The sequence below is a fragment of the Dunckerocampus dactyliophorus genome, chromosome 3 (assembly GCF_027744805.1).
Source record: "Dunckerocampus dactyliophorus isolate RoL2022-P2 chromosome 3, RoL_Ddac_1.1, whole genome shotgun sequence".
Lineage (NCBI taxonomy): Eukaryota > Metazoa > Chordata > Actinopteri > Syngnathiformes > Syngnathidae > Dunckerocampus > Dunckerocampus dactyliophorus.
The window spans coordinates 33,165,772-33,186,687 of record NC_072821.1 but is presented as its reverse complement, the minus strand read 5'-3'; the positions used below and the strand labels follow the sequence as shown (position 1 = coordinate 33,186,687).

Below are 20,916 nucleotides of genomic sequence, written 5' to 3'. Positions count from 1 at the left end.
TTGACCAGTGCTTTGAGTGTCATTTGATTCATACTGTAGTGCGTATCGAACAAAGACCACTGTATCGAACCACATGTATTGTTGCACCCTTCCCAAAAATCAGCAAATTTGCAGGGCCGTGAATGTTTAACCCTGAATTTGCCATATGTGAATGTTTGTGAATGAGGTGTTTAACCACCAGGATGGCACCAGAAACTAACTGCAACGTCTAATCTACTGTAACATCTATGGTCACAATCGACCCCTTCCCTCCGTTCTCCCCGCTGCTCTATCGGTATTTACACGATAAGCTCACACTTTCCTGTGCTCCCTATCTATCGTCTCAGCCCCAACAATGGCTTGAGTCTGTCTCTGCTATTAGCTAAAGGGACAAGGGGGCATTTTAATCCCTTTTAGACTTCGATCTGGAGTCTGTTAGGTTCACGTTTTATGTGTTAAAAGGCCATGCAGAGAATGTGAATTGTGCCGGACACATGCAGAGGCAGGAGCCTCCTGCAGTCACCTACAGTAGGCCAATATAAACCCCTTTGGTCAATAGCATTGAATACAAACTAATATATTTCAAATAGAGAGTTAAGTCAGGCAGCAAGGTCATAATTAAGTCTTGTAATTACACAAGCATGTCTTTTTTATGTTAGCTGCCTATGTCAGAAAATGTGTCTCCAAGCCTACTTGGGTGAGCAGTGGCTCTTTTACATGACATAGGTCAGTCCCAAAAAACCGGCTGCTCTAAACAGGGTTGTTTATGGAGGGTTTTAGGTGTGCGATAAGCTTGGATGCTTGGGGTCTTTTGATCAAAGCATGTCATAGACATGTCAGTACAACAAATTCATCAGTGAAAAAATAATCACATAATATATGTCCTTAATACATAAAAACGACCTGAGCATCGACCTCTGTGAGCGCCATCACTTGTAGTGTCACACCTGAGAACCTGAGGTAGTCCAACTTCTATTCGAGTGGGTTCAAAAGATCAGCAAGGCGTATTTCACAATGTAGCTTTCTTTTTTGCCCATCTCAGACAAAACAAGCTGTGGAACTATCATCCGATTAACGATCTGAATCTTGCAGGAAACACCTAGCTTATCATTTCATTTTCCATTTCTTTTCTTTTTTACCATTTATTTTGGTTAATTATGTCTACTTCTGCAACCTGTTCTGGCACTATTTCATTTTGGAAATTTACTTGAAAGTGATGCCATATTTGCTGTATGTTTACTTTTGTCTAAACCCCAAAAAAACAACCACCTTCCGGTCCCTTCCCGTATTCGGTAAGTCCGACCATCAAAATAAAAGCATGCCAGTACCACATACACGGTTAAGCCACTCATTTTAATCCACACTTTTCACGCAGAAAACTGGCTCAGAGCAGACCTTCGCTGCACCAACTTAGCTACACACTAACCTGCAAAACACCGGGATGTGCTAAGTACTGTATGTATTTCATCATTGGCTGCACAGTGTTCGTCAAGGTGTTGTTACCCCTTGTTGTCACCCGTCACTCACAGAGTTGCGTTGCAAAACGGCACAGAATAAATTGTTATGTATTTATTTTATTTTATCAGGGTGGATTTTATTTTGTTGCGCAGGATTTGCTGTGCGCGGAGAGCACAAGATCACTGTACTGATGTGCAAAAGCAAATATAAGGTGAAAAACTCTGAAAATGTCCTAACTAGTAACTAAACCCAACACATGTCAGACTCGGGTCGCTAGGGGGATACCGTACACTTGCTTTTAGAAAAGATGTAATCTTGTATTGATGAATCGAAAAGAAAATGATTACTTTAAATTTCGTTTGTGATGTTGTGATGTTTCCATCACCACAAACTAGCAAAGTTGCTGGACTGAGAAGTAACAGTCCAGCTTTGTCTCAACAACAGCAGTCTTGTTCTTTTTGCTCCTTTTACTACTACATTTCTTCCGTTCTCACTTTCCCTTCGCCGGGAAGTAATTAACTTAGTGTCAGAAAAGAAAGAGCTGGCGCTACAGCAGGGTGTGGTGCGGCTCAATGAAAAACCGGCTAAACAAACAGCGGCGTTAAGCAGAGACTGATGTGAAACTATTAGATTCGTTCTGTGGCTTTTCCCAGCCTCCCTGTTGTAATCTAATACGTACAAATCCCATCGTGTTAGCATTTCATTCTGAAGGCATTGTGCAAGATTGAACCGTCAATGTGATTATGCCTCGGCGGCTTGAGGGGAGGGGCACCAAAAGGCCAGCAAATCAGATTTGATAATTGCTAAAGAAAACACATGCCAGATTGAAGAACTGATCAAGGCAGATGCGAGTGATAGTCAAGAATAAAAATATGCGCTGAGGGAGGGGGAAGCTAATTGCATATGCCTCAGCCCCACATAGCAATTATTCCCCAGGATCTCATCTTGGGCTTCATAAGGAGACGAGGCACGTAGTTATCAACACAATGTTTGCTTATTCCTTATGTGTCCCGTTGCATCACGTGTCTAGACACACCAGACAATACAAGGCAAATCAAGGCTGTGTTGCACGAACAAACGTGGACAGACACTCATACAGATACCTAATGCATGAGCGGGCAATTTGGCCGCACGGTGGCCTAGTGGTTAACATGTTGGCCACACAGTCAGGAGAGCGGGAAGATCTGGGTTGGAAACTGTCTGTGTGGAATTTGCATGTTCTCCCCGTGCGTACTAATTGGGCATTGCTTCATGTTTGAATCAATGTGAGTGTTTAATAACTAGTTTTAATGTACAGTAATCCCGCTTAAAATTTTGCGGATTCACTGCATCCCATTTTTCAAATATATCTGAATTAATAAATCATGCAGTTTATACAACCTTTCATTCATTCATTTTTCTGTGTTTAGGGTCACGGGGGTATGCTGGAGCCTATACCAGATCCTATGCCTGGGAGGCAGGGTACATCCTGAACTGATCGCCAGCCAGGGCATATATAGACAAACAAATTTAAACTCGCCAATTTAACTAACATTCATGTTTTTGGACGTGGGAGGAAGTCGGAGTACCCGGAGAAAACCCACGCACGGGGAGAACATGCAAACTCCACACAGAGATGCCCAACGGAGCATCTTCCAGATGTCCTAACTATGTGGCCAACATGCTAACCACTTGGCCACCGTGCTGCCCACGAGTACGACCTATTATTACCAATAAAGAAACATATTCACGCAAATCGTACATATTGTTTGCCTGAATTAAGCGTTTTCCAGCATAACCATGGCTAAATGAACTAAAATACAAAATACAAGGCATTCAGAAGAAGCATTCAAAGAAGTTGTGATGATATGCAGTATTCCACCCTGGTCACTAGGTGTCAGTAATGTTAAGGCACCAGACCTAATGTAACTTCCTGTCCACGCCACTGGAACACATATACAGCAGCACAAGTGTTATTATTTTGCCTTATTCTGTCTTATTATGTCTACTATATTGGGTAATACAAGTGTAAAGGTGACAATAGGGGTATTATTTCATGTCTGCAGGGCTCTGGTAATGTTAAAAAGCATATTTAGAAGGTTGTAAACAGATTTTCTATGCTTAACTACATAAATATTCAATTTAGAAATAAGAAAACCTACTTTGCGTGAATTCACTGATCTCGGTCAGGCCTGGAAGCAATGAACCGCAATAGCGATAAACTAGGAAGTACTGTAATCATGTACGACGCTCTTAGCATTTTAGCCGGCTGTGTTTCTGGGCTCCGTGTAAGTGAACGCTGATTTTAACAATAGTGCACACATACATAGATGAACAGCAGCGTTATGATGTGCAACCAAGTTGACTTTTCAGGCAATGTGTCAATGTGTTTTTATTTTGACAGACATTTTTTTTTAAACTCCACTGGTGGTGGATGGACATTTTTTCACATGTGCGTATTTGAAAGTATTTGTGTTGACGTGGACAAAACCTTCGTTAGTTTCATATTACCTAGCCTGCTCCAAGAAACGATGGGCCGAGGGTATCCTGTGGCAACACACTCCAAAATGGCGGTTTGGTGGACAGTGAGGGTGAGGTTTTCCGGCCCAACTAGGATCATTGGTTCTTTGTAAACAGAAGACTGGGAACCTGCGGGAAAGAAAACAGAAGCACATGTAAGATAGGAATGAGAATGATGGATGGCATCCTTTAATTGAATTTCTCTAGAGTGCCTCAGACCGATATAGTGTATCTCTTAGATCCGGCAGAGTAACAATAGCTTCGGAAAATCTTGGGAATATACTGGAGTGGTGACAGTGAACACAAAAGATCAGGATCCAGACCATATAACATAAAGCTATTAATCTATAGTGTGCTCCACGAGGAAAAAGCAGGACTGTTTGGTGCTACGTGGACGTTAGGGTTGGGAAATGTAACAACCTGAAACGGTAAGGAGGGCCTCAGCGCTGTGTTTCACTCCTGCACTGTTATGAGCCACACAGCAGAACTTTCCACTGTCCTGCTCACGCACTCCTGTAATCTGCAGAACGCCCGTAGGTAAAAGGGTGTACCTGAAAAAGAAAACAAGGCCAAATTCAATATACATAATACAATATCGTTACAAACTGCCCTCTGTCACTCTTTCCGTATTATTTTTCATTTCTAGGTATACAGACAAGATACAGTGTCTTTCCAGTTTGGTGGCCCTGTGTGGTTGGGAGAGAATTTCTGCCTCAAGTAGAGGGGGTAAGTATTCTGGGGTCTTGTCCTCGACTGGGGAAAGATGAGATTGACAGACTGGTAGAGTAATGTATTAGACTTCCAAACGGTGAAGCTCTCAATTTCCGACTTGAGAATCCGACTCCGAGCAAAAGGATGGGGAGCAGGACATGATTATCCACTCTGCCTCCAGATGATGTTGTACTGATGGGCAGAAGTACGATTTTTGTTGTGAGAATGCAGTGCAGCAACACTGCCATGCAGTCATGCTCAGCTGTTTTTGAAATACATGTTTCATGTAGAACATCCGTATGTTCAGAATTTCTAGAATTCATTTAAGAAAGTGTTTCGAATGGAGTGGGGAAGAAGGGCAAAGAATCCAAAAGCATACCACTTCCACACGGAATGAGAGGAAACCTTTTTTTTTCCACTCGATCTCAGCCATGGCATGTCCACTGGGCTCTGCTGGCTCAGTAGCCAGTCTCCATGCAGTGTGAAAGGTAATGTCATGTCTCATAACATTACTGATGCCTGGTGGCCACAATAATACATATAACTGGGCTTTCAATACTTTTCCCACTAATAATAGGCCATAGTCAACCACAAAACAGCAATCTATTAATTTATTAATTAATTATAAAAAATAAAAAAAAAAAAACGCAATATAGTGAGGGAGCAATATCTGAACCGCGATATAGCGATAATTTTTCATTCCATTTGCATGGCCTGTTAAAAGTAGAACCCACTTTTCGCCCGAGTGACATTCCGGGACCACCAATGAATGGCTCGAACCGTCCCCTGCTCTCTTCAATTGCCATTGTTCGCTCACGACACAATCCAGTATGAAGCCCTAAATATCCCTCACACACTTACCAAACGCATTTAAAGTCTAAAATGTGTAGGTACTCACCACTAATGGATGATTATGTAAGACGATCCATGAAGAGATGGAATCAAAGTCAACCTGGTCATTAGGCTCATGCTACCTAGTGCTTCCGATGACACGTAACCATGGTACATGTAAGGACCGCCGAAAAAAGTGTGACATTTCCATGCTTGATTAAAAAAAACATTGTCAGTGAAACATAAAGACACAAACATATAAAATATGTGGGCTTTCCTACAGTGGTGCATGTATGCTGTACCTCCTCTTCTTCTAAGAGCACGTATTGATGAATCGTTATCGTTATGGAGATTTAAAAATCTGCAAATTTGAGGAGCCGTTAATGCTGAATTGTAAACATGCGGGAATCGCTCTCTATTCTTGGTGGGTGGATATTTGCAATTTAGTCAGCACATGAAAATAGGTGCGTCAAACAGCAGCAGTTTCAGCATAATATTTATTAATTGACATACTTTTTTTTGTATGAGCCCATTTCCTCCAGGATAGTTATTGTGAGCAGCAAGAGACAAGGTAAACACATTAGAGAAGACGATCACATAAACAGCAGGGTTGCAAACATTCCTAAACGCTAACAAACACAACATTTGCCAATAAAGCATGTATACGTGATGGCCACAGAGAAAAATAATGATTCCTCCTTGGTGCATATTTGTACGTCAACAACATTTCCACCGGTTAATAAGACACAAGTCAATCTCTCTGCGTCGAAGAATTGATTAAGAGAAGTATTTAACTTCCAAAGGCTGAAATGAAAGAAGCTCTGCACATCAGGCTTCTTGCACTCACAGCCAGGCTAGGAGGAGGCTCAGTAGTGAACGTCAACAGAAATTTAAGGTTGTAAAGGTCCCACAAGGCTTAACATATCGTTCGTTCAATGTAATAATGAGTAAACAAAATCAATACTTAGACCTTTCTTCTCTGTACCACAATGATTCAAGGGTGAGTAAAAGAATCCTGGGATATGTGCGGCAATGAACGCTGCTCTAAATGCCCACTCAATGCCCACAAGAGGATACATTTGCCGGCCGCATTTGCACGTTGCATTGCACGATGACGGCAGCAGCCCTCAGAAGGATGCAGACCCTGAGTTTGGACACAGTCTACACGTCTCACGGCTGGCCTGGTAGCGCTTCATTAAACTGGAGGATGTGGGAAACACAGAGAGTCCTGGCTGATTTATGCTTCTGCATAGTCCAGGGGTGCCCAAACTTTTTCCAGCGAGGGCCACATAGTGTAAAAGGAAAGGATGCAACTTTGCCACTTTCATTTTACTTCGGCCTTTCATCATTTTTTTCCCATTTTTTTGCTGTTGTTTTTTTAAATTCCAAATATTTCAACTTTCCTCCTATAAATATTATTTTTGTAATTATGACTTTATTCCCATAATATGTTCACTTTATTCCCGTAATATTATAGCATTTTCCCCAATCTAAAAAAAAAAACCTCTTTGTTTTGATTGTTGGGCATAAGAAGTATATATTTTTTTACTTTAATATTTGAACTTTATGCAAATAAAATGATATTATTTTCCCTAATAACATTACAACTTTATTGTCATAAAACTGCAGCTTTTCTCTTGTTATATTACAACTTTTTTCTCTAATATTTTGACATTGTTCTTGTAAGATTACTGTTGGTTTTTTTCCCATTTTTGCAGAGTATTTAAAAAATGTTTTTTCACATTTTTCAACTTTCTTGTAAATTTTATTTTCGTGATATTATAACTTTATTCCCATCATTTTATGACTCGATTCTTCTAATACACCCTTTCTCCCCAACCTGATTTTCCAGAAATTATAACTTTATTCTTTGTTTTGTTTCTTTTTCATTGTATTCCGCCTTAAAGAAAAACATTTTTTTTCTGTTATATATTTAAACTTTATGCTACTAAAATGGCATTATTTTCTCTCATAATGTTACAATGTTATTCTCATAAAAATCACTTTTTCCCGTTAAAGTACAACTTTTTTCTGGCAATATTTTTACTTTATTCTCATAAAATTACTGGTGATTTTTCCCTTTTTGCTATTATATATTTTTTAGTTTTCTTGTTAAGAGAATGTGCCGTGGGCCAATAAAAAAAACAGCTACGGGCCGCAAGTGGCCCCCGGGCCACATTTTTGAACCTCTTGATCAGTTTATAGCTCTTCATTGGGCTTGAGCGTGTGACGTGCAATTCTCTGCCAAAACGCGAGAAGCGTTTTTTTTTTTTTTCTGAACAGTCAACTCAGTGAGCAGCCATGACAATCGACTACGACTGAATTGAGCTTGTTAGCCTCCTTCATCGTGAGTGAGTTGTTACTGGAGCTGGAACAAACCAATGTCAAGTTTGATTGTTTTCTTTTTCTCCCCACCAAAAAAAAGGTTTTTCCAAAAGGTTTCTTCCACAAAAAACACATCTCATTACCCAGAAGTCTGTAATAATTTATGAACATGTGATAAGACAGGTAAAATGTACAGCATACATGTACCACTGTTTAAAAAAAACAGGCCACAATTTTTATATGTTTATGTCTTTATGCTTCACTGATTATGTTGCGATTTCACACTTTGGCCTTGAACGCACCATGGTTGCTGTGAGACGCAAAACTTCTACACCATAACTCCAATTCCATCTGTGGAATTATTATTATTATTATTATTATTATTATTATTATTATTATTATTATTGTTATTATTATTACTGTCATCATTGGTGGTGAGTATCGATATATGTTATACTTTAAATGATGATTTAGTGTGTGAGGCATATTTAGGGCTTGTATTGTGAGTGAACAATGGCAATTGAAGAGAGAAGGGGAGGGTTCTGGAGCTGAATCTAATCTAACAATTACAACAGTCACTTTTAATGCAAATGTTGGGGGGGCGGGGGGAATGATCTATTGTGTAATATACAAAAGGGAAAGTGCACTTTTTTAAAATTTGACCCATCATCCACATTATTTTATGGTTTGATGTCCATGCTGTGACCACGTAGTAACAGGTACATTCATGATGACATGTAATACTTACAGCATTTTGCCGTGTTTTGGTCATTTTAAGGATTAGCGGAACTTCCTTCCTGGGTGCACTGATTTCACATAGCGACACAGAAAGGAACGCTACACCTAACATTACTTTTCCAAACTCAAAAACACAGCAGCAGTGGCGGAAGCTCCAATATGTACTGTTACTTTTTGGTAGTAGCCTGATGTGCTGTGAGCACACCACTGCAAGCGAGTGCGTGGTGAAGCTAGTTGCTAGCCGGCTAGTAGCTAGCCGGTGTGGTGTGGCGAGGTGTCACTACACCACTAACGTAGTTCTTCGGCGTAACAATGTTAATAACAATAATAAGAACAATGTCACTGTAACTTGGTTAACATGCAGGTCACATTATGTAAATGGGGCTTTGTTGGTACTTTTTGGAGGTTTTTTCAGAAGGCTTTAGAGGCTGAATAGGTGCATCCCATTATGTGCATTCTTAGCCGCCTATTTTTTAGCTGTTTTTATATCTTTAAAATGCACAGAAAACAGAAAGACGTGTGTTCATGTCTCACGTAAGGTTTGTGGATGATAAATAAGGGGTAATAAATTTTTTTTTAAATGTGCACTTTTCCTTTAAAACCCAGCACGTGCGATTTGTGTCTGATTTTGTTGTTTTTAGGTGCACATTTGGAGGCGGAGGAGCGAGGCAGCGTAGCGTACACGCAGGAGCATAAACCGTAAACCTTAGGATGCTGCCTCCACTGTGCAAACAACAACTGATGGATGCATGGATGAATTAAATCGGGCCTCCATTTGACACTTTTCATGTCCTACAAGATTTTGGAGTGGGAGTGAGAATTGTTGTCCGTTCATCCTGAGGAACACTTGCGAGGTCGGACGCTGTTCACTCCAGAGAAACACTGAATTGTACAAACAAGTGAGACCGTGATTGATTACTTGATCAATTAAGATGTGTGTCTACATACTTTCTACTTCTGTCATAAACTATAAATCACTAATAAAGTGACATGACGTCAATGTGTCTTGATGTAGTGCAATACCGACCTCTTGTCCTTGGTCTCCACAGGACGGCCATCTTTTTCCCAGCTGATAGCGGGCTCTGGCAGACCATGAATCTGGCACTGGAATCTGGCCACACCAGACTCCTCGACATGCACCGCCTCTGGTTGTACATGAAAGTCGGCCATGGCTGAGGGAAGAGCAGAGTGGGGGGTGTTGATACATTTGGTCATGCACTTGTTAGCACGTTGCAACTTCTCTTTTCAAAGCATTTGATGTGTCTTTCAGGGAATGTTCTGTATGTTACAGTCACCATACAAATCCTGTGACCACGAGTTCTCTGTGAGAGCTCCTTCTTAACAAGCCGACTAGAAGATAACTCCTTGTAAAAATCTATCTATCCATCAAAACACTCAACTGGCTCCTCTCAGGGCCCAAGGACCAGATATGCGCTTTCCCATTATGTTCACTTGAGTGAGTAACCACATTTTGAATGCTTTTATTTGATATGACTTGCAAACATCACAGCATTCCGCAAACACTGAACTCATAGCGTCATGTCAAGCAAACAAAAGTGCACGAAATAAAAATAAGTTGCATTGCAGCAGCATTTCAAATCAGTTAAAAGTCCAAAAAAAGAAAGTTGCATCACACAGCAGGACGGAGAGATGATAGCCCAGCTTTGCTTACAGTTTTTTTAATTTCTTTGTGCGTGTATTGACGGCGGCACAGTTGCATCTGAATGTCGTCCGCCAGTTGCATTTCTTTGAAACGGCATTTATTTTGTTTCAAAGTAAACACCACTGTACCGTAACATGTTCGTACTTATCGACAAGAGCGATAACACGCGATCACGAGGCCTTTCCCTTGGAACAAACAAACCGTTTCATTATAAGTCTCCTACCTGTCGCCTGGCTGAGACGCTTAGCCACCTGACCAAGACTGGTTGAAACCAGATCAGACCAATACAACAACATTTAACAGAACATTTCCTGATCACTGGGACCGCCTCCACAGACGGCATATGAGGAAGAGGAACTCACTTTCACTTTAGAGAACGCTCAGACCGTCTTCCAGCACTGTTAATGATATATATTACCTCAAATGGGCGAGGTGTCAAAGTAGCAATATTTTGATTTGAGAATCAATTTTAGAGCGTAAAGATCTGATATCGGAGGTATCGATTAGGGATGTCCGATAATGTCAGCCACCAATAATTATACTGGCATCGTGTAGATAATACTGTGCTGTTCACAATTCCGTGAGTGAGAAGTAACTCTATAGTTAGCAAGCACAGTAACAACAGAGCTCACAATGAACTTGCCAGCTCCATAGAAATCGCGAAAGAAAGAAAAGAGCTACAAAAAAAAAAAAAATCACACAGCAACGTAACTGGTAGGTAGATAAACTGACAAGACACTACCAACGAATAATGCAGAATAACCAGCAACTACTGTATGTGAGGCCTAAACATGTAACTTAGCCGCCATTTACAACAACACTAGAGCAGGAAACAGGAAGCGCTGTTGTCAAAACCATATATGTAGACGCCGCATCGCTGAGCTGTACGTCGACGTCGCCGCCATATTGGAGGTGGCAAGGCTGCGCTGTAAATGAATACAAGTAAATGTACTTACTTCCTGTTGGGAAAATGTACATACATTTATGCTTTTTATACAATATTATCCAAATTGCTGTGCTGAATAAAATGTGTGTGTGTGCAGCAGTAAAGTATCAAGGCCAGACGTCTCGCTGCAGGATGTGTGAATCAGTTGCTTTGCAGAGTGGAGACAGGACGCCCTGTCTCTGGTTGATTGTGTGAGCAGAAGAATCAGTTTCAACCGGCGCCAAGAATGTTCCCTCCCTTTAGCGGTTGAAACTGCATGTAACTAGGGCATACCCAAAGCAAAATAAAAGGGCAACGAGACAGAGGCTGACTCAGAGTGGGTTGGAGGATTGTAACTGAGCAGTCTCTGATCACTCTCCTTGCAAGTAAAACTGTACTCACGTCTTTGTGTCTTCTTTCACAGTTGGTGATATAATGTTTGGTGTTTGAACCTGACATTAACTTGGTCCTTCGAGCCGGATCCCAATATTCCTGACGATTCCAGCACTCGAGTGAGACCCAGGTAAGACTGTGGCCACAGCATTATCACCCTTTTCGGGACTGGTTTCTCCTCTTGGACTGGAGTCGGATGGATGACGGGGACATCGGGACATAAAGACGAGTGAGTAGCCTTTTGATCAAAAGGTGTGTGTGGGCCAGTGTGCCAAGGCCAGTGTGCCAAAGAGTAAAGGGCCAGTGTGCCAAAGTGTAAAACCCTGACAATTCTAGACTCTATCAGGTAAACTAAGACCAGTTAACTCCGTGCAGAAGAATTGAACACGCGTCAAATACAAGGTCGTTGCGGGAGACCTCTGGCAAAAGTAGTTAACATGTTAACCTAATACGTTAAGAGGATCACGTATTAGAAGAGTGTATGACTGTGAGTGTGTGTGGGAGTAAAGGAACCACTAGGAACCCAAACTCCATACCAAAACAGTGAGACCTTACGTGGTGACTTTTGTGGAAGCACAGGCAAGAATCGTCCGCCCTCACCGGGGTAGAAGCTTGACGATTACCACATAAGCCAATTCACCACCTCACTGAAGAACATCCCCAGTTATTAGAACTCCCTAGGAGTTACCATAATAACTGGGACCAAATTTGCAAAATGGGTAAATCCCAAAGTTAAAGTAAGCAACAATGTCTTGATAAATTAGACTGTAAAGATTGGACGTTTGTAGAAAAACAAGATCCAGATGCGATAAAACCTCTTTATTACTGGATAAAACAATACGATTTTAATGGCAAATTATCACCGCAGGGTTACAAGACTTACAACAAAAAATTAGGAACAATACTAAAGGTAAAAGTAAGGAAATGAACAGACAAGGATATCAATATATTGCGGTTTGGATGCAAATAGCAGGGAAAAGGGAAGAGGGTGAAAAAAGAGCAAAACGCGAAAAAGCAGAACAGGAGAAAGAGGATAAAGAAAGGCAAGAGAAAGTGAGACAGGAGCAACAGAATGTTGAGGAAAGGATTAAAAAAAATTGGAGGCAGATCAGGAAGAGACAAAGATAATGTTTCACAGGAAGGAAGATGACGAGTATGTAGGACCATATAGTGAGGCAAGACAGCTTTTACAGCAGCCACCTTCAGCACCAGAGGAGGATAGACCGCCGGTCTACACTCCCTCTGCTGCTGCTAAAATGTCCATACCCAGCGCTCCGGCACGACCCTACACCAGAACACAGGGTCCTGTAGGGAATTGGACAAAAACAATGGTAACAGGAGCAGAAGGAGGCCTGTTATCGCCTCCCCCGCAGACACTTATATCACCCCTTGCTACCCCTCAGTCTGAGACCTGGGTAAAAAGTGCATGTGGCCCAGTATCTGGGATGAGGGATGTAGCAACGGCTGATTTATGTCCATTGATCGAACTACCAAATCCAAGAGCGGGTGAACCCAATCAGGGTCCAGTTGTAAGAGTGTTTAGGACATGGACAAGTGAGGATGTTAAAAAGGGCAGTCAAGTCTTGACTTATGTGGATGACATTTTAATAGCTTCAAAAACTAGGCTGGACTGCGAAATTGACACAATTGCAATGCTAAAACATTTGGCTGAAGAAGGACATAAAGTCAGTAGAGCTAAATTACAATTTTGTAAAGAACATGTCAAATATCTGGGTCATCAGCTGAGTGCAGGGGGACGTACTATTTTGGAAGACAGAAAGACAACTATTTTACAGGCACCTAAACCTCTAACTAAGAAACAAATGATGTCCTTTTTAGGTCTCACAAATTATTGTAGACAATGGGTGCCAAATTATTCTGAAATAGCAGCCCCGCTGCAGCAGTTGATGTACTCAGAACAACTTAAGATGTCTGACGCCCTGACCTGGACCCCTGAGGCTGAAGAAGCCTTTTGTAAACTTAAACAAGCTCTGGTGAGCACAACTACTCTAGCTTTGCCAGATTATAAAAAGACTTTTATCCAAATGGTAGATTGTAAAGGCCATTTTATGACATCAATGTTGGCCCAAATGCATGGAACTAAATTGAGACCTGTAGCCTATTATTCTACCAAATTAGATGCAGTGGCATGTGCAATGCCTCATTGTGTAAGAGCAGTGATTGCTGCATCCTTGGCTGTTACCTCAAGTGCAGAAGTGGTACTATTTCACCCTTTAACCCTAAAGGTGCCACATGCTGTATCTGCACTGTTATTACAAACCAAAATGACCTTTCTCTCCCCTGCACGACATCTGTCATGCATGGCTAATCTGTTGTCCCAACCACATTTGACGATAGAACGATGTACAGCCTTGAATCCAGCAACACTTATACCTACTGAGGAGGATGGTATCCCTCATGATTGTCAGTCCCTTGCCGAACAGAATGCTAAAAGTAGACCTGATTTATTAGATACCCCATTATCTACAGGACACGTGTTATTCGTAGATGGTTCGTCACGGAAAGACGAACTAAGTAAAACAAGAATAGGATATGCAGTGGTAACCACAGATCAAGTCCTGAAAGCAGAGGCATTGCCCTCACACTTCTCTGCTCAAGCAGCGGAAATCATTGCGCTAACCACAGCATGCACATTGATGAAAGATCAAACCGCCACGATTTACACAGACAGCCAATATGCCTTTGCTACAACACATACCTTTGCTATGTACTGGAAAAACAGAGGCATGGTGACCTCCACAGGAAAGCCTGTTACACATGCCCAATTGTTGACTAATCTACTGGCAGCTATCCAATTACCAAAACAATTGGCCATTTGCAAGTGTGCTGCTCACACGAACGGAACAGATGTTGTGTCTCAAGGCAATGCCTTTGCTGATAACATAGCCAAACAAGCCGCTAATGGTGACATACAAGTTTTGAACTTGCAGCAACAGCAAATCTCACCCTTGGCTGCTGACACTTTGCGGGAGATGCAACAACAATCTCCTAAACAGGAACTTGATATGTGGTTACGCAAAAACGCTCACTTAAAAGACGGAATTTACTTCTGACCTGAAGATAAACCCATCCTTCCAAAAAATTTGTACAAATGGGCTGCATTAGTGAGTCATGGGACATCCCATGTCTCAACAGGAGGGATGGTGGGATTAGTAAACACCATTTACACAACATATGGATTTAATTCTTATTCGAAAAATTTTTGTAGAGCATGCTTAATATGTGCGCGGCATAATTCACAAGGCAATATACGACCCAAGAGAGGTCAGTTCCCAAAACCAGACTACCCGTTTCAACACATCCATATGGACTTTATCGAGCTAAGCCCAAGCGAAGGCAAAAAGTTCTGCCTGGTAATAATAGATTCATTCTCAAAATGGGTTGAGATTTTTCCCACAAAACATCCAGATGCACTTACAGTAGCCAAAGCATTGTGTAAAGACATCATACCTAGATACGGTATACCTGAAAAAATCTATAGTGACAATGGTACTCATTTTGTCAATCAAATAGTAGACAATATTGGAAAAGCCTTCCAAATCGATCTAAAACGACACTGTGGGTACCATCCGCAAAGTGCAGGGTTAGTGGAAAGAATGAATGGCACAATTAAAAATAGATTGAAAAAATGTATGGATGAAACAGGAAGATCATGGATACAATGTGTAGACCTAGTGAAGCTACATATAAACATCACCAGCAGGGAGACACCATACAACAATAAGACCTCATCATTGCTTACGGTAACAAATACTGCACCCCCTATAGTAAGAAGGGATGAAGGAAAGGTGAGGAAAAAGCGTGAAGGGCAAAGCGAGACCCCAATTGCATGGATCATATGGTGGGCGTATAACAACTCCGTTAGATTCACAATAGCCCCCAATACAACCACAGAACTACAAATACCCATACCTGCACTGAAGGGGTTCAAAAATAGGCAACAAATAACCGGAACCGGGTGGGACAAGTACTGGTGGTATGTCACTGGACATGTGTTAGACTTGAGTTGGAATTCCCTTATCACAACGCAAGAAGGAGATTACTGGAGTCCAGGTTCCACTAAAGAAGCTAAACATTTTCATAAAAAGGTCATTCTATTAAAGTATGGAGCAAACTTAAAAATGACATTTGCTTTTGGTTCAAGTAAACTGAATCCCTACGACACACCTCTAGCAAGCATCTTCAACACATCATGTTGGGCATTTCTACTATGGGCTTATTCCTCTGGAGCAGATCCATATTTTCCTATAATTGTTTGCGAAAATACAACCATGGCACAAACAGACGACCCTATCTTAAGTAATTATACTCGCACAGCTGGTATAATAGTATCTCTAATAACGAACGTAGATGAGTGGTTCAGGGCGACCACAGGGGTGTCAAGTATAAATAATAACTGGTTATTGATGGTCGAGCAAGCAGCAAACGTTACTCATTATGATTGTGTTGTATGTATGGGCCCACGGCCTCTTTTACAGGTCGTACCATCTGTGCTTACTAACACTTGCCTCATAGAAGTAATGAACAAAACTAACCCCTCAGAAAATTGTAGTCAGTTTGATTCTGTTTATCCACTGACCAAATACGAAAAGAATAAACCTATATTTTCGACCAGGGTGGCACAGGCCAACTTTACTTGTATTAATCGAACTGGAGAGGGTAAATCAATTAGTACTCTTAATGATACTCAGTGTATGTATATTATCACTGTTGAACTATTTTTCAGGCCTCAATCTCGTAGTGACATCTGGTGGTGGTGTGGAGGAAGTATGATTTATGACAGGTTGCCCTACAATACTACTGGACTGTGTGCATCTATTACACTCATTTTACCTGTGAACATTTACAAGATGACTGCGCCTGAGCTCTTCTCCATATTATCATCCGTCATCCCAAGCTCATGGCATCATACAAAGCGAGCTGCCAGGGAATGGAGTTCAGATGACCCCACCTACATCGACGCCATAGGAATTCCACGAGGCGTTCCTGACGAATATAAATTGGTGCATCAGGTAGCAGCTGGGTTTGAATCAATTTTACCTTGGATAACAATAAATAAAAATGTTGATAGAATCAATTACATCCACTATAATGTGCAGAAGTTGGGAAATTATACTCATGCTGGTTTTCAGGCTATTCATGAGCAATTGTCAGCAACATCACTGATGGCCTTCCAGAACCGTATTGCTCTCGACATGTTACTTGCAAAAGAAGGACATGTCTGTGCCCTTTTTGGTGACCAGTGCTGCACGTACATCCCGAACAACACGGCTTCCGATGGCAGCCTCACCAGGGCCCTGGACGGACTTCGGTCCCTCAACGTCAAGATGAAAGAGCATTCAGGGGTAGATACCTCTATATGGTCTGGGTTTGGTGACTTTTTCAGCAAGTGGAAACCACTGCTGATGACAATTGCATTGGCTATAGCGGCGTTTGTCGTACTTCTGGCAATATGTGGAGGTATTTGTATTCCTATCATTAGACGTAGTTGCACCCAGATGCTATCTGCTGCCATTACACCCATCCAGCTGAACCTGCAGGAACTGTACGCCCTCCTTCCACAAGACGACGTCATCCTATCGGACGACGACAAAATGGACTCTGACAATAAAACATCTTTTAACACACCTGATCTTTTCCCAGATCCAGGAGATTATGAGGGACGCACGACCCCCTAAATTATCACATGATCATTGCCTTATGATTTCGCAGTCGAAAATCCTCGGAAGTGACTGTTGAATGATCTCTTTTCAGATGAGCAATGTGGATAAACAGGAGGGAAATGTTGGGAAAATGTACATACATTTATGCTTTTTATACAATATTATCCAAATTGCTGTGCTGAATAAAATGTGTGTGTGTGCAGCAGTAAAGTATCAAGGCCAGACGTCTCGCTGCAGGATGTGTGAATCAGTTGCTTTGCAGAGTGGAGACAGGACGCCCTGTCTCTGGTTGATTGTGTGAGCAGAAGAATCAGTTTCAACCGGCGCCAAGAATGTTCCCTCCCTTTAGCGGTTGAAACTGCATGTAACTAGGGCATACCCAAAGCAAAATAAAAGGGCAACGAGACAGAGGCTGACTCAGAGTGGGTTGGAGGATTGTAACTGAGCAGTCTCTGATCACTCTCCTTGCAAGTAAAACTGTACTCACGTCTTTGTGTCTTCTTTCACAGTTGGTGATATAATGTTTGGTGTTTGAACCTGACACTTCCATAAAGCGCCTTTCTACAAAGACATGTAAGTTAATGCCTCTCGTTTATACATTCACACACACACTAAAATACTTGGGAAACATATGTATAAATACATAGTAGCTTTAATGAGTAGTTTTAATGCAATAAAATAAGAATGTAAAATAAGAACATGAAAGTTATCAATCAAAAATAATAATCAGTAAATTCATGTATTTTAAACAATAACCCTTTAAGTAAAAATAAATTAAATCTTTCCAAAAATAACAAATCAAGGCACAAAAAACGCAAATGTATTCGTATATAAAATATGTAATACTTAAATGATCTACTAAGAGATGGGTGGAGTAGCCAACAAAACAACTGTTCTCATTTAAGAGTATTGTTTCTGTTGTTTTGTTTTTGTTGTCACAATTGCTGTTGTTGCTTTTGTCCTTGTCTCTCTCTTTTTTGTCCACCTCTTATCCCCGCACTGCCCTCTCTGTTTTCTTTTCTCTTCTTCTTTATCCCCTCCTGCTCCGGTCCGGCCGCTCCAAATTTGCATAACAACAAAACATCAAAGTCAAATCAATTCTGTACAACAGGGGAAGTGTATCTCACACTTTTCCCTGGTAGAGCAAATCTGTTGAGCACCTAAGAGCATTTAGACCAACAATACTATCTCCAGCTCTAATGGCTGGACATGACAAAAAAAGAAAGAGTATTGTTACTTTACAACAACTTTACACAAGAAAAAGATATGTGATGTTACACATATCGGTATCGGTTGATATTGGAATCGGAAATTGAGAGTTGGACAATATCGGTTTTCGTCAAAAATGCCAATATTGAATATCCCTTGCATATTTCAGTATCAATCCGCACACCACGAGAATTGACTAAAATAAATAATAGCTTCAAAGCTTTTCACGGTAAACTGGGTTGTAATATGATGAAGAGCTTCTCTGTTATTTTCATCGCAAGCTTTAGTGCTTTAGTGATCCTTTGATGCTGTTTTTGAGATAATCCCAGCAAATCACCCCACAAATGAAAATACCCCACATACAGTAGGCAACTTTGAACATGGAATTATTTACGTAGATATTTAATATTCAGCAGACGTTCACTACTAAGGGAATTATTGATGAACAGGGAGCTAATATTTAACATAAATGTGTGCTTTGTGGGGAGTGTCTGGAACATAATACCAACCAAGACATCTTCATCATCGAGATGCAACAGTCTGCATTACGACTTGTAAGATCTCTGCTACGCTAGGCTGGGGACCTGGGAGCACAACACAAACCCAATTATTCTTAACTGCTGCTTAAAAGCACCATGACCTTTACTAAAGCGAAATTGCGGCATATACAGCCTTGTGGATTCTAAAGGCATGGCATGAGGGGCTATAGGTGAGGATTTACCTGATCTGTGGGCCAACGTTACACACAAACACAACAATTACCCTCTAATCGTAGAACACTCATGTTGAACAGTTGGGGAATGTGATCTCTGCTGACATCTGTGAAAAAACCCCATAGATTTCCTGACATATGTAGCGATTTAGTATGTAGGTCAGGCGCGTTTTAAAAAATTCATGCCCAACACCGTCTAAGACAACACAAGACAGACACATGCATCAATATCCTCGTACACCGCGCTTCCAGCAGCTACACTTCACATTTCTTCCCCTGACAAAACAAAGGCGGCATCGGCGGCCAATTCAGCAGCGAACTCAATTAGAGAAGCCCTCTTCATCCACATTGTTCCCGACTTCGCCAGCACGCGTATTCATTTAAATGTCAGCCACAATTAACTTGGATGAGGGTGGACACACACGTACATTCAGCAAAAGCACATCTCTTATTATTTCATAACCTACAGCAGGGGCGTCCAAACCTTTTCCACCGGGCGCCACATCCTGAAAAATGAAAGGATGCAAGGGCTACTTTGATATTCTGTAAAGATATGCTCAATTTTCAACTGCATTTCAGCTTTGCTGTGTGAAAAAAAAGTGAAAAATCCTATTATTGGTATGAACCTTGCTCTTTTTTCCATTTTTCTTTTTTTTAATTTTCAAAATATTTTAACTTTCTTCTTAAATAATGTTTGTAAAATTTGTTCTTGTATTATTATTACTTAATTCTCATAATATTTTGATTTTATTCCCATAACATTATTATTATTTATTTTTTTCCCCAACTTAATTTTCCAATAGTGACAACTTTATTTTGCTTTGTTTGTTTCTGATAATATTACAACTTTTAAAAAACCAAACATGTTTTTCTTTAATATTTCAACTCTATGCTATGTTTTTAGTAAGACTTTTTCTCTTAATATTTCGTCTTTCTTTTTGTAAAATTAAAGCTATTTGTTCCATTTCTGCTGTTGTTTTTTTTTTTTTTAATTTCCCACCTATTTCAACTTTCTTCTTTCACATGTTCTTCTCCTAATATAACTTTATTCCCATAATATTTTGACTTTATTTTTTTAACATTATAACTTTTTCCGCAACCAAATTTTTCAAAAATGACAACCTTATTCGTTGTTTTGTTTGTTTCTCATAATATTAGGAGAAACGTGATATTTCAATTGTATGCTACTGAAATGCATGTTATTTTTCCTCAACATTGCATAGTATAACTACCTGTTCTACTGTGCGTATGACAATAAAACTCTTGAATCTTGAATCTTATTCTCGTACAAAATGTGTTTTTCCTGTTAAATTGCGTATTTTTTCTTCTTGTAAAATTACTGCTGATTTTTCCATTTTTGCTTTTATTTAATTTTATTTTTTTCAGTTTTCTGGTTAAATTATATTTTTGGAATGTGCCACGGGCCAATAAAAACATACTCGCGTGCACACAAATGGCCCCCGGCCGCACTTTGGACACCTATGACCTACAACCTGTAGCTTGCGTGAATTCATTCCGCAGAGGATGGACAATTTGCAGGCTGTACACCACAGAAACACATGACATATTTTATTAATAAGTAAAGTTTTGTTCGGCTTGGTTTTGATTCATCTCTGTGAAGTCATTTTTTATCCATTTGATGCTCTTGTGTGGGGTGATTATCGTACTGTTTGAAATGTATTAACTGGAACAGAACTAAGCGCATGCTACACAAATAGAGTACATATTCAGAGTGCTTTAGAGAGAGGTGGCTGATATAAAGTGGCTGTAAGTGGGAAAATGTGACGCT

The 20,916-nt window shown here is 40.6% G+C and overlaps 1 protein-coding gene across 5 annotated transcripts in view; it reads right to left on the bottom strand.

The window, feature by feature from the left end:
* igdcc3 (immunoglobulin superfamily, DCC subclass, member 3) overlaps positions 1–20,916 on the bottom strand; it is a 143,327-nt gene that overhangs the window by 40,164 nt on the left and 82,247 nt on the right. For all 5 annotated transcript variants that reach the window (XM_054771557.1, XM_054771558.1, XM_054771559.1 and 2 more), the window contains 3 exons: positions 9,569–9,713; positions 4,357–4,487; positions 3,928–4,065 (listed from right to left, as the gene is read on the bottom strand). In XM_054771557.1, the coding sequence (XP_054627532.1) occupies positions 3,928–4,065; positions 4,357–4,487; positions 9,569–9,713 (414 nt within the window). The remainder of the gene's footprint in view (positions 1–3,927; positions 4,066–4,356; positions 4,488–9,568; positions 9,714–20,916) is intronic.